The sequence below is a fragment of the Lutzomyia longipalpis genome, chromosome 4 (assembly GCF_024334085.1).
Source record: "Lutzomyia longipalpis isolate SR_M1_2022 chromosome 4, ASM2433408v1".
NCBI lineage: Eukaryota > Metazoa > Arthropoda > Insecta > Diptera > Psychodidae > Lutzomyia > Lutzomyia longipalpis.
Genome location: NC_074710.1, coordinates 22,894,513 through 22,907,764, shown reverse-complemented (window position 1 = coordinate 22,907,764; position 13,252 = coordinate 22,894,513). Strand labels below are relative to the sequence as shown.

General features: G+C 38.1%; 1 protein-coding gene across 1 annotated transcript; it reads left to right on the top strand.

The window, feature by feature from the left end:
* Positions 1-2,337: 2,337 nt before the first annotated feature.
* LOC129795249 (uncharacterized) lies at positions 2,338-7,740 on the top strand. The gene is made up of 3 exons (XM_055836334.1): positions 2,338-6,607; positions 6,827-7,542; positions 7,687-7,740. The coding sequence occupies exons 1-3, from the start codon at positions 2,338-2,340 to the stop codon at positions 7,738-7,740; spliced, it is 5,040 nt and encodes a 1,679-aa protein (XP_055692309.1).
* Positions 7,741-13,252: the final 5,512 nt, after the last annotated feature.

Sequence of the window (13,252 nt, the reverse complement as noted above, 5' to 3'; positions counted from 1 at the left end):
GCTCTCGTAAGCTTGGTCAGCTTACCTGTACATTTTTTTCTTGCCAGTCGAGATTCCTCTTTGGTGTGGCATGAAATTAAAATGAAAAAGAAGGGAATTCTTCACACATCTTTCACAGTCATTATCGATTCTATTGACTCCAATAGCCGTGTGCAATGACTTCGTGGCGATAATGTGGGAATTTGTGAAATTGCTAAAATGACAGAATTAATTGAAATGTGCGCACACTGTGGAAATGAGGACAAGGCAGAGGAAATTGCCATGGAAAGGAATGAAAGAAATTAAAGTTCATTCAAACATAGGATCTTCAGTTCTTTCGCAGATTCAATCAAAAAGATTAACAAAAAGGAACATTTTTCTTTCAATAAAAAATTCAAACGTATTGCTAAAATTTTCCCTCAGGTAAGTATTGGGGAATGTTGAAACAGAAGATATAAAGTTTATTTAAACTCCAAAACTATTTTAAACATACCTTAGGGTATAAAATTCAAATACAACATGCATTAAACATCTACGATACCATGCATAGTTCCAACGTACACATTTAACCTTCCAAACTTTCCATAATTCTCAACTAAAAGCTCCTTTCTCCAGAAAGCTTGTCAAAGTTCAAAATTGATTCCAAAATAGTGTGTGTGTCAGAGTTGATAAAATTACAGATAGTTTATCGTTTATTATGTATACAGCAGTGAAAAGTTTCCCATTGATGTGCAGCAGTATTTTAAGTACTTTCCGGATATTGTTGGTCTTTTTGTGGAAACCAAATTTAAGCTTAATCTTGCATGGAGGTGACAGCAAACAAATGTGTTGTTCCTTCTGAATAATTAACAAAACTCATTAATGAGACTCATGTATGGGGTAAAGTGAGACTTCTCCCTTGACTTTCTTCTCTCTCAAGGAGTATATTGGATGCCCTTGTCATCAGGGGCGTAGCTAGAAATCTATTGAAGACAGCTTTTAATCCTTTCGCGTGCTTTGGGTCATACATAGTCTCAAACGTGAAACATTTTACTTTCTCGAAGTTGAATGAATTTATTAATTTTTTCAAGTTAGAAATGCATCAAATTCACGCAAAAGAGACCAAAGAAGACGTTTGAACTGAGAAAAGTTCTTTAGACAATAAATATAGTGATAAAAAGAGCTCATGCTTCAATGTTTCATATGGACGCGAAAGGGTTAAAATGTTTTATGGCCTGAAAATGCATTTTCACTTTTAGTTAGAAAAAAAATCGTCTGAGATAAAGTTGTAGCCCGGAAAATATGCTATAAGATAGTCGTCATGGGAAAACTCAAATATTTTCAGGAAAATCAGGAAAATATTTCTCCCAAAAAACTATTTTTTTGCCCCATATCCCTCTATGTCTAAACTATACATAAAATTTCACTGTATTTATGATACCTTAAAAACCCTCCCTGACTACGCCACTGCTTGCTGTAAGTCAATGTAAGTTGCATAAAGAACTTCTCTAGAGCTTTGAGGGAGTTCTCGGAATATTTTGGGTAGCTCATTCCCTCAGCATTGTGGAGCAATTCAACCAGGAAATTTTTTACATTTTCCCACCATGATGTGTTAATGAAAAATGCGGAAAAATTACTTTTTAATTAAAGCCCAGATTTTACGACGTGTCCGTGTGGTGGAGTGACAAAAAAAGTGCCATCCCCTGGCTTAATTGATCGAAAAGTGGGTCAGTGGAAAGGAAATGTCCCTGAAAGAATTAAATCCTTAATTAACTCCGGTACGTTCTGGAACTAATTTTCCACTCTCAGTTCATTTAGAATAACGAGGAGGGGAAGGGGAGGAGAGGGGGAATGTGGAGGAGGGAAGGAAAGGCGTCGACAGCCCCAAAAAAGCGTCACCCCCATTAGATTTTGTCTCTAGCAAATGTGCAAAATTTTCAAAAGATCCCAAAACCCAATGAGGGGTCGTTGGGGAACGACGAGCAAGTGCGCTCTGGGAATAACAATTACTCAATGTAGGAGGGAGGGGGCGGGGGGTGGCTTTTGGTGCCCTGCATGTGGCGGATGGAGCAAATGGGTGTGGAAGTGAAATTTGTGAAAATTTAAATTTGATCTTAGTGAGTGTGTGAAATAAAAAAAGTAGAACAAAAATTTAGAGTGAAAAGAGTGCAGTGAAAAGATCGAAGAAAAAGAGAATTTTAAGAAAAGGACATAAAAAAATAGATTGGGCGCCCATCTCGCGAGTGTAGTGTATTGTGACGGAAGAGGGCTTCAACAAGAACAGCAACATAAGGTAGGCTCTACCATTTTGGTCACTATCGAACCGGAGAAAAAGGGACCCAGCGCCCAGCATTCCATCTTGAAAATTCCCTCCTCACAATGCCACCTAAGAGAGGTGCCCCCGGCCTCCGCGCCACTATTGGCGACGCCACCGCATCCACCAAAAATATTCGCGACTTCTTCCAATCACTCAGCCAAGAAGATCTGCAATGCTCCACAAATGCTGCCACAATCCAGGGCAAATTAGATAGGCTCTCATTGATGCAAGAGAGGTTTTGTGATGCCCGTGATAAATTGAATGAAGCCCAGAGAACCCCAGAAGAGATTGAAAATGATTCCCAAGCTGAAATAGAATTCTTGGCGGCATTTGAAACCGCGGAAGATATCGGTATGATGAAGCGCGCTGAGATGAAGACCTTTAATGATGAGCATCGTGCCAATAACGACATCATGGCCAGGCTTACTCACGCGATTGAAATTATGTCCGTAAACCATTCCCAATCTGCCCAGCACCCCAAGAATCATGTGAAACTGCCCCAAATTACCCTTCCAGAGTTCAGTGGCAAATATTCCGAGTGGATGGGATTCCGAGACATTTTTGTTTCCACTGTGCATGAGAATTCAAATCTCCCTGATGCCGTGAAAATCCAATACCTGAAATCATCGGTGAAAGGGCAAGCATCTTCACTGGTGAAGCATCTTGCAACCACTGCCGAAAATTATCCCATCGCCTGGCAAATGCTCACTGAACGTTTCGAGCGTCCCGCAAATATTGCTATGGATTATGTCCGTCGACTAATTTCCCTCCCAAAAATCCAAACCGCCAATAAAGACAATGTTCGAGAGCTTACTGCTCAATGCCACGAAATTCTTCAGGCCTTAGATTCCCTAAAGGTCACTGAACGTGATCTCTGGATTATCAGTCTTATCTACGATAAACTCGATGCCGAATCTCAATCCCAATGGAATAAGGACTCCCCTGAAGGCATTCCCTCCTGGAATGATTTCTATAAATTTCTGGATAAGCGAAGTGAAGTTCTCGAGAAGTCTCCTGCCTTAGATTCGGTGGTCAATAATATTAAATCGGAAACCTCGAAAGCCAAGACCACTCCATGGTCAAAGAAAAATACCACGAATATTGTGAACAGTACAATTGTCAATGGTTGCTCTCTGTGCCCAGGAGAGAATCATCCAATTTTCCGCTGCAGCGCTTTCACTGCGAAATCCCCAAATGATCGATTGCAACACATTCGCACAATGAAGTTGTGTCGCCAATGTCTTACCGATATCCACATGACCAACACCTGCGCGTTCAGAAAATGCAAGAAATGTGATGGGAAACATAACATACTCCTCCATGATGCTTTCGCGAATTCCACAGCTCCATCCGTCCCAAAGGATGATCCAAAATCATCCAAAGAATCAGCCCCAGAAAATACAGTCCAAAAATCCAATGTTGGTAAGGAAAATGTACCAACCGCCAGTATTACAACCAATGTGAATACTGCCAATGTTTCCCACAAAACTCAAGTGTTCCTTGGCACTGTTGTTGTTAGAATTCTGGACAAAGATCGAAACGTTCATCTCTGCAGAGCTCTTCTTGATAGCGGTGCGCAACGGAGCATCATCACTCAGAGTCTGTGCGATAAACTTCGCATCCCAAAGAAATCGGTGAGCATAACCGTGTCTGGAGTCGCCAATAGGCTCTGTGGCGCAAAACATCTCGTGAATGCTACCATTTTCCCACGTCATGCAGAAGATTACATCAATCTTGACTGCTTGGTGATGCCATCGATCAATGGAAATATGCCAAACTGGAAGGTCAACCCAGCAGACTTCAATATTCCGCCAGACATAGTTCTGGCAGATCCTGATTACCACGTACCTCGACCGGTAGATCTTCTCATCGGTGGTGATAGGTACTGGAGAATTGTCCTAGATAATCAAGTATCATTGGGACCCAAGATGCCAATCCTGAAGAACACCACATTCGGTTATGTGATCGTTGGAGAACATGAAATCAGCCAAAATGATGGAAACTCTAATGATGACGACAAGGTCAATCTGAATGTTGTAACTATTGAAGAACTTGATTCAACTCTTCGCGCCTTCTTTGAAATGGAAGAAGTTCCTGCAGATAAACCCATTTCAAAGGAACATGAAGAGGCAGAGAAATGGTTTGTCGAAACTCACACACGAAATCCTGAAGGTCGATTCGTCGTGCATCTCCCTTTCCGAAAAGATTCTCCTCCCCTAGGAGAATCTCGATCCCAAGCTATAAGTCAGTGGCTTCGTACTGAAAAACGCTTAGCACAACATCCCATCCTCAGAGATATCTACAATGAGACCATGAAGAATTATCTAGCCAACAATTGGATGGAACCCGTTCCTCCAGGAGAACTTATGAAGCGACCATGTTTCTACCTACCACACCACATTGTGTACAAGAAAGGTGCACCATTGTCCAAAGCCCGAGTCGTCTTTAATGCTGGTGCTAAGTCATCAAGTGGTGCTAGTCTAAATGATGCTCTTCTTATCGGTGCTGCAGTCCAATCTGATTTGTACTCCATTCTAATACGATTCCGCCTCAAACAGTACACCATGACTACAGACATCTCAAAAATGTATCTACAACTGAAACTCTACTTACCTGATGCCGATTACCAACGCATTATTTTCCGTGCTAGTCCACAAGACCCAATTCAAGAATTCAGAATCACATCTGTTTGTTTTGGAGTTGCATCATCAGCTCATCATGCCACCCGAGCACTCAAACAATTGGCTGATACATATGAGAAGGAATTTCCACTTGCTGCGAGAGCCATCAGAGAACATTTCTATGTTGATGATGGGCTAATAACCGCTGATTCTCTCCAAGAAGCTCTAGAAACGCAGAAGCAGCTCCTTGAACTATTTGCATCCGCTGGATTCCATTTGAGCAAGTGGACATCCAATAATCCCGATTTACTGATCAACATCCCACCAGAAGATCGCCAGGACTGCATGAAGGAAATCTCAGGAAATGTGAAGGCCTTGGGAATTACATGGAATCCCAAAAATGATGTCTTCAATTTTGCAGCTCCTAAAATGTCAGATGGACCTGTGACTAAGAAAACCCTCGTTTCTGACGTAGCAAAACTCTTTGATCCTCTCGGTTTAATTGGACCGGTAATTACTGATGCTAAGATTCTCATGCAGGAAGTTACCCGTCGAAAATTGGATTGGGAAGAGGAACTACCAATGGATTTGCTTGAGAAATGGCAGACATTCAAGAGTCGCCTGAAGGATGTGGAATCAATTTCTGTACCTCGTTGGATTTCTCCAATGGAAGCACCCAAAATTCAACAACTGCATGGATTCTGCGACAGTAGTAAACTTGCACACGGTGCTGCAATTTACTTGGTCAGTATCAACACAGAGACAAATGAAATTACCTCCAAATTGATGACTTCAAAATCACGAGTCAATCCAATTGATCCCATTACCATTCCCCGGAGCGAACTCTGTGGTGCTGCACTTTGTGCTAAACTCATGGCAAAAGTTAGCAAAGAGTCCGGCATTTCCGACTGCTATTATTGGACTGATTCTGAGATTGTCCTACATTGGATTAATTCTCCACCAAAGGATTGGAAGATCTTTGTCTCCAATCGTGTACGTGACATTCAAAACATTTCTGATGTGAAGAAATGGAGACATGTTCCATCAACAGAAAATCCCGCTGATATAATTTCCCGTGGAGCAACGCCAAAGCAACTTGCTGATTCCCAGCTATGGTGGAATGGACCGACGTGGCTCAGTCAAGATTCTTCATCATGGCCACCTCCTTTTACCAAGCATTCTCTCACGAATGAGGAAGCTGCCATCAATCTAACAAATGAAGAGAACAGCAATGGATTCTCTCAATTTGTGACTGCACATTCCAAGTACATGCGTCTGCTACGCGTTACCGCATATTGCTTGAGATTCAAGAAAAATCTACGTTCCAACCCTGAAGATCGTTCTCTCGGTCCACTGTCACCTGAAGAACTAGATGAAGCCCTCAATTGTCTGTTGCGTCAAGAGCAATCAGAGAAATATCCTGATATATTCGAAGCAATAAATTCTGGTCAAATCCTAACCAGCAAGAAATGGAAATCGATTGCTCAATTCAATCCTTACATCGATCCCAAAGGAGTGATAAGATTTGGTGGTCGTATTGAACGTGCAGCAATTCCGTATGATGCCAAACATCCGATTCTTCTACCGAAAGGACATCTTTCTGAGTTAATATTTCGTCATGAACACCTTCGCAATCTCCATGCCGGACCTCAATTACTTCTCAGCACAATTCATCAAAGATTCTGGGCTATTAGTGGACGGTCCATCGCTCGTAAGATCACTCGAAGCTGTGTTTGTTGTTTTCGACGTGAGCCTCGTTTCCTTCATCAGCAAATGGGACAATTGCCAGAGTCAAGAGTTAATCTCGAGAGTCCGAATGACCTATTCAAACATGTAGGTATCGATTTCATTGGACCTTTTAAAATGAGAATGACTATACGAGGAGCAGCCACTCGACCAGTTTGGATTTGCATTTTTGTTTGCCTCGCAGTCAAAGCAATTCATTTGGAATTGGTGACGAGTCTTTCTACTGAAGCTTTCATAGCTGCCTTTCGCCGTTTCACAAGTCGAAGATCATCTCCAGCTGAAGTTTATTCTGATAATGGGAAGAATTTCATTGGCGCTGAAAGGGAGTTGAGGAGACTTTTGTTCCAAGAGCAAGGACAACGTGAAATTGTTGATGCCACTTCCGGCGATGGCATAAAATGGCATTTCCAACCAGCAGCATCTCCACACCATGGTGGAATTTATGAAGCAAATATAAAATCCGTAAAATACCACCTGAAACGAGTAATTAAGGATGAACCTTTGAGCTATGAGGAATGGCTTACAGTGATTAATCAGGTGGAGGCAGTCCTTAATAGTCGCCCATTGACTGAACAACCAATTTCACCCGTTGACGACATTCAGCTTACACCTGGACACTTCATTGCTCATAAACCATTGAATGCACTTCCGGATCCATCACTGGAACATCTCCCTACAAATCGATTGTCTAGATGGCAATTGTGTCAACAAATGATGCAAAATTTCGCAAAGAGATGGAAGACCGAATATCTCCGACTTCTCACGAAGAGGAATAAATGGTTGAAGCTCGGAGACAATTTGAATATAGGAGATGTCGTTATCTTTCATGATGAACGATTCCCATCTCAACGTTGGCCACTAGGCCGTATTATAGCAGTTCACCCAGGCAGTGATAATTTGGTGAGAGTTGCTACTATTAGAACCACTCGTGGGGAATACACGAGATCTGTGGAGAAAATCGCTAAGCTGCCGATCCATCTTTAATTTGCTACGTTCCAAGTTCCATGTTTATTAGTCCTATTCAGAGGACGTGTTATTGTTCAGATCATCAAGAAGATCAGCCCGGGGAGTATGGAAGTGAAATTTGTGAAAATTTAAATTTGATCTTAGTGAGTGTGTGAAATAAAAAAAGTAGAACAAAAATTTAGAGTGAAAAGAGTGCAGTGAAAAGATCGAAGAAAAAGAGAATTTTAAGAAAAGGACATAAAAAAATAGATTGGGCGCCCATCTCGCGAGTGTAGTGTATTGTGACGGAAGAGGGCTTCAACAAGAACAGCAACATAAGGTAGGCTCTACCAGGGTGAGAGTGAAAATTTTGAGAAATATCACGGAGATATTAAATAAAATGCGAGTAGATGGTTTGAAATAATCGTAATAATAAATTGGAATATGTTTGCCTCACCTTTGCAGCAGCAGCAGCAGCTCAATGTGGCGCCAAAGGAGCCTTTTTGCTTCTCATACATTTGCTCTATATGCGAACGCGCGCAATGTGGTGGTGTTTTGGCGAGAAGATTTCTTCTGTGCAAGACTCTGAGGCGCTGTGTTTATTGAAATTCTCAGCACGTTCGCACATTCACCATTAAGTGTATTAGTCATTTAGTGTGTTCCTCCCCCGTTGGTTCTTTCCCAACACCCCCGCATTGTGCCAACACCCTGCACAGGGACCCAAAGTTATGAATTTTAGTCGTTAACTATATTCATCACATCCGTAAATAAACACAAAACGGCCGCATTTTGCCTTTTGTTCCACAAGAAATGCTTCACGAATGCATAATTGCCCAATAATTCCAATTTAAAGTTTCTCCTTTGCAAGAATTTCTTCTCCATGCTGCATATTACATGTTTCTCTTATCCATAAAAGGAGCATATTCAAAGTTATTTGTTTCATGAGAAGAGAAGAAAAAAATCTAAAATTCTAGACAAGACACAAATGTTTGCAAAGAAAAACCCATAAGGTTTTAAAAGATTGTTTCATCTATGTTTAAAAGCACAGATGAAACATGTGAGAGAATGTTTTACACTTTTAAATATTAAATGTTTTTGGGGAAATGTTTTCTGAATTTTTCCTCTTATTTAATGTTTCAAAATTACCAATGAAACATTACCGGGAATGTTTCACATTATTTAAATAGACAAAAAATTCTAAAACCGCAAACAAGGACGTCACTGTTGTATTTTTTGTCTATTGAAATATGTGAAACATTTCCGGTGACGTTTCATCTGTAATTTTAAAACATTAAAGAAAAGGAAAAATTCAGAAAACATTTCCGTAAAAGCATTAATTAACATTTAAAAGTGTAAAACATTCAAGCAGATGTTTCATCTATGATGTTAAACATAGACGAAACAATAGGAATATTCAGAAAATATTTGCTCAAAAACGTTAATGTTTTTATTATAATTTCCTTTTTTTATTAAACTGATCAAGTCAACTAATAAATCAAATTACAACACAAAAGCAAACATTTGCACAATATGTGGTATACCAACTCACATAACTGACGTGAAGCATTATGACATGCCTTTTTTATTTAGAATGCAACAAATGTCCCATGTAGAAGTATTTCTGCAATGATTAAATGAAGAATTTTCTCATTCATAGCAGAGAATCACTGTAAGTTGCAGCTGCAAATGAAGTTCTAAGAGAATTGAATAATTTTCCAACTCTTCGGCATTCATTTTAATCAAAGTTTCTGAGATTATTTTCAAACATTGGAATGAATTTGAACTATTTGAATACAAAATAATTATTTCATTTTCCCCTCTGGCTGTTTTATGCAATTTGTTTGTAGAGTCTTCGATGAATTCTTCCGCTTTGTAAATATATAAATTTTAATAATCTTTAATGCTTTGGCGTCCATTGGACCATATGTTGATTCAAACATTTTATTGTATCGAATTTAACCCTTTCGCGTCAGAGGACTTTTCTCTTGACTTTTCTTAGTTAGAACGTCTTCTTTGGCCTCTTTTACTTGAATTTTTTAAAATGAATTTCTAACTTGGAAAAACAATTTAATTCATATAAATTTGGAGAAATAAAATGTTCCATGTTTGGGTCAGCGTATGACCCAAAGAACGCGAAAGGATTAAATTAATTTAATAAATTTTTAGCTTGGAAAAGCATTAAGATTAGTAGGAGAGTCCAAAGAAGACATTTTAACTCCGAAATGTCTTTGAGAGCATTTACAGAGCAAATATCGCGATAAAATTATGGCATTGTTCAATGTTTCTCTCTATGTTTCAAGTGGACGCGAAAGGGTTAACGGAGATTTTTTTCATGTCTTGCATTATTATTTATTAATATTTATTATAAATTTGTTCTAAGACCTTCTTGCAAGCAAGTTTTTGGTTTCAGGAATTGTTTTTGGTGTGGTAGAGTGTGAATGATGTGACACCTTTGTCTATACCTTATGTGTTGCTTTATTTATCAAACTGGAAGGACATGTCTTGAAGTAATTTGGATTTCTATCCTTTTATGTGGAATCGGGTGAAATAAAGCACCACTCCATGCAAAGAAAATGTGTGTGTGTCTCACAATTAGAAATGGTGTTGTAAATGAAATGTGGGAGAACTTGGAGGAATAGGGAAAAGCCACAAATTGTGAGAAAGATGAGAAAGTAATCATCCACTGTGGCACTCTGTCGCATAGCTACGCGGGCATGTTTCATTTGCTGGAGTCTTATTAATTTCGTGCTGAAAGGAGGAAACAATAAATAAATAAGAAGGAAAATTTCTAAGCACACAAACAATATTCCCTTTCTCCTCCAACCCACCCCCCATATTCTGCATAATTGAATGTACTTCTGTGTCTCCATCTGTCCCCCAAGCACCCCATCCACACGCCCCCTTTGCCACCCTCTTGAGGCATTTATTATTCACACTTTAATGACTTGGTGTCTCTTGTCGTAGCCACCTCCTTCTCAAGGGGTGCGTCCCATCCGCACACACGCCACCCATTAATGGATAAAGTCAAAAAACAGCGTGAAGACTTTTCTCGTCTATAGGGATGGATTTTTCCACAACGAAGGGATGAAGAAAAGCTTTCTTTCTGCGAAAAATGTTCCTCAAACACACACGAGTTTACCATTCTCAATTCCATTTGAAGATTACACAGCCTTATATCTTCTTTATCTTTGATACGCTTGATAGCTTCGAAATGCTCCTTCCTTCGTCGTCTATCCACAACAGAGCAGAAAGTAAATAACTGTGAATTATCATTTACCTAGAAAGCAATTTGCATCAACAGAAAATATTTTTCCTCCTGAATTTTCTTTTAAAACTGAGTTTTTCTAGTCTTTGCAAGTTAAAGAAATTTTTTTCTTCTTTTGTAAGGGGTGGATTTTAAATAAAAAAAATTACATAGCTTAGATTACCTATATAACTACGGTTAACCCATTAGTTCTCGCCCTAGATTCCTCCCTAATTTTGCAAATATTTTTAGATACAGAGAGGATTTAGAGGATTTTAGAGCATTCGTTTCCTAGATCTCAGAACTATTTTCGTAGAATTTTCCGGACTTGTCGTTCTCGAGTAATTCAACTCCGACCAAAAACCTACTTTGACCTCTAACGGATGTCCTGGAAAGGATCATGCGGAGCTACAATTCTGCCCAATAAAATTTCATTGGAAACATGTTTAAAAACTTTCACAATTTTCCATAATTTCACCCCCGGAATTTACCACGAAAACTCTTGGGCAAAAAATTCAGCCAAGAAAGTGTAGAGGTTATGAAATTTTGGTAAAAACGTACCTATACTTTTAGCAAGATGTCCTATTTTTCATGATGGAATGTGAATCTAGGATAATCGGCTAGAATTTCCATAGAACTTCAGGAAGATTCAAGAACAACTATCAATTTTTTTGCTTAAAAAACTGCGCCTGTGTTCTTAATGGGTTAAATAGGAGAATAGCTTAGTACCAGGCGTCTCCATCTTGAAATAGTAATAAATTTTATTTGAATGTGAGATAATTCACTTGTTCAATTTGATGCATAAGTTTTGCAGGTTCTGAAGTCCCCTTTTTCAGGTCCAGAAATGTCTGAGACAACTTTTTCTAAATATATATCAAGTACTATGTATCATTGGATAGATAATTTAATACTTTTACTATTTCCTGACTTCCGATATTCGTCAGCATAAATTAACGTCTTCCCTTAGCAATTAAATAAAAAGAATTAAAAAAAATAGCTTCATAGGCACCTAAAGAATAGATTTGCATTACAATTTGGCGGGAAAATTATATGAGAAAAAGAAAATCAAACTAACACAGAAAGGTGTTGGAAATTATGAAATAAATAATAAAAAAAATTAAAATTAAAAAAAAAATAAATTAAAAGAAAAATATATTAAATTATCTTTCCAATGATGTATCCAAAGCATGAATCTACATTTACACGGATTAAACCCCATAAGAGAAAAAAAAAGATTTTATATCCAACTAATTCGAATCTTTAAGGGACAACCCAATGGAGACGCCATGGTACAATGCTCTTAATCCATCTTCTTTTCAAAACAAAATTTTTAATCTATACTAGTAGTATATGTAGTAGTAAAACTGAGTAATCATCCTCTGATCATCATTAATTCCAGCTATGAACTTTCAAAAGCTTCCGAATTAATTAAATTGTGTGTATATGATTTGAGAAGCAAAAGGGATGAGACTTTTGAGGAGGAAAATTAACTGAAATCTTGATTAATTGATCAAAATTAGTTTCAGAGTGTAATTCAAAGACGTAACCCGCTTTTGCTCCTCAATGGAGAGTTCATTGGCTTTAAATTAAATTCCTTATTTATTACGCTACGCGAAGGTTTTGTGTGCTGAAGTAAATGCACCTAAAGGATAAAAGATTTTATAAAAAAAAAATATTTTAAGGACATATTGATGCAATTAATACCAGGCGTCTCCATCACATTTTACAAACTATTTTTTAGTAAAAATCTGTTAAAAATTGATAGTAAAATATACGTAAAAATCATCAGAAAATTGAAGCTATTAATGCAGCTAAAAACGAAATTCTCCATTAGTTTCAAACCCCCTGATTTTAGCTGGATTAAACTGAATGCTATTCGGTGAGACACCTAATAATGTGAAAATGTTTTACAACAAAATTGATAACTATCTAACAAATTATTCCACACAAGTGAACTTTAAATTGTTGGTCAATGTCACTAAACAAGTTTCAGTGGGAAATTTTGAATATTTAGTTGAGCAATTTAGACTAGTTGTCAGTAGAATGGGACAGATTTATCTACTGAAATGCTAGCACTACACTGCGAGATATCCCATCTATAAAATTATATAAAAGCTTTTATAAAAGCTTTGAACAAACTTTAATTTTTAGTTTTTATTTATGAAAGGTTATGCTTAAATTTATGAGAATATTTTTCTATTACAAGTACCTATTTCAACATTGATAAGGTTTTGCCCATATCTCATCACACTAATCGGAAAATTTCACTTTCGTAGAATGTTCTTGACCTCAATTTATATAATTTTTGCATGAGCCATACTATTTTTTGTTTGTGGATGATATTATGGCGCGATAACACATCTCTCTAAGAGTAAACACTGTAATAAATTCGAGTGTAAGTCGGTGAATAAAATCAGTCTG

Excerpts from the sequence above, each read along its gene's own strand:
- LOC129795249 (XM_055836334.1), top strand. The coding sequence starts at position 2,338 with ATGCCACCTAAGAGAGGTGCCCCCGGCCTCCGCGCCACTATTGGCGAC. Across the intron at positions 6,608-6,826 it reads TAGTGGACGGTCCATCGCTC|TCAAAGCAATTCATTTGGAA; the intron begins GTAAGATCACTC and ends TTTGCCTCGCAG. Across the intron at positions 7,543-7,686 it reads ACCCAGGCAGTGATAATTTG|ATCATCAAGAAGATCAGCCC; the intron begins GTGAGAGTTGCT and ends GTTATTGTTCAG.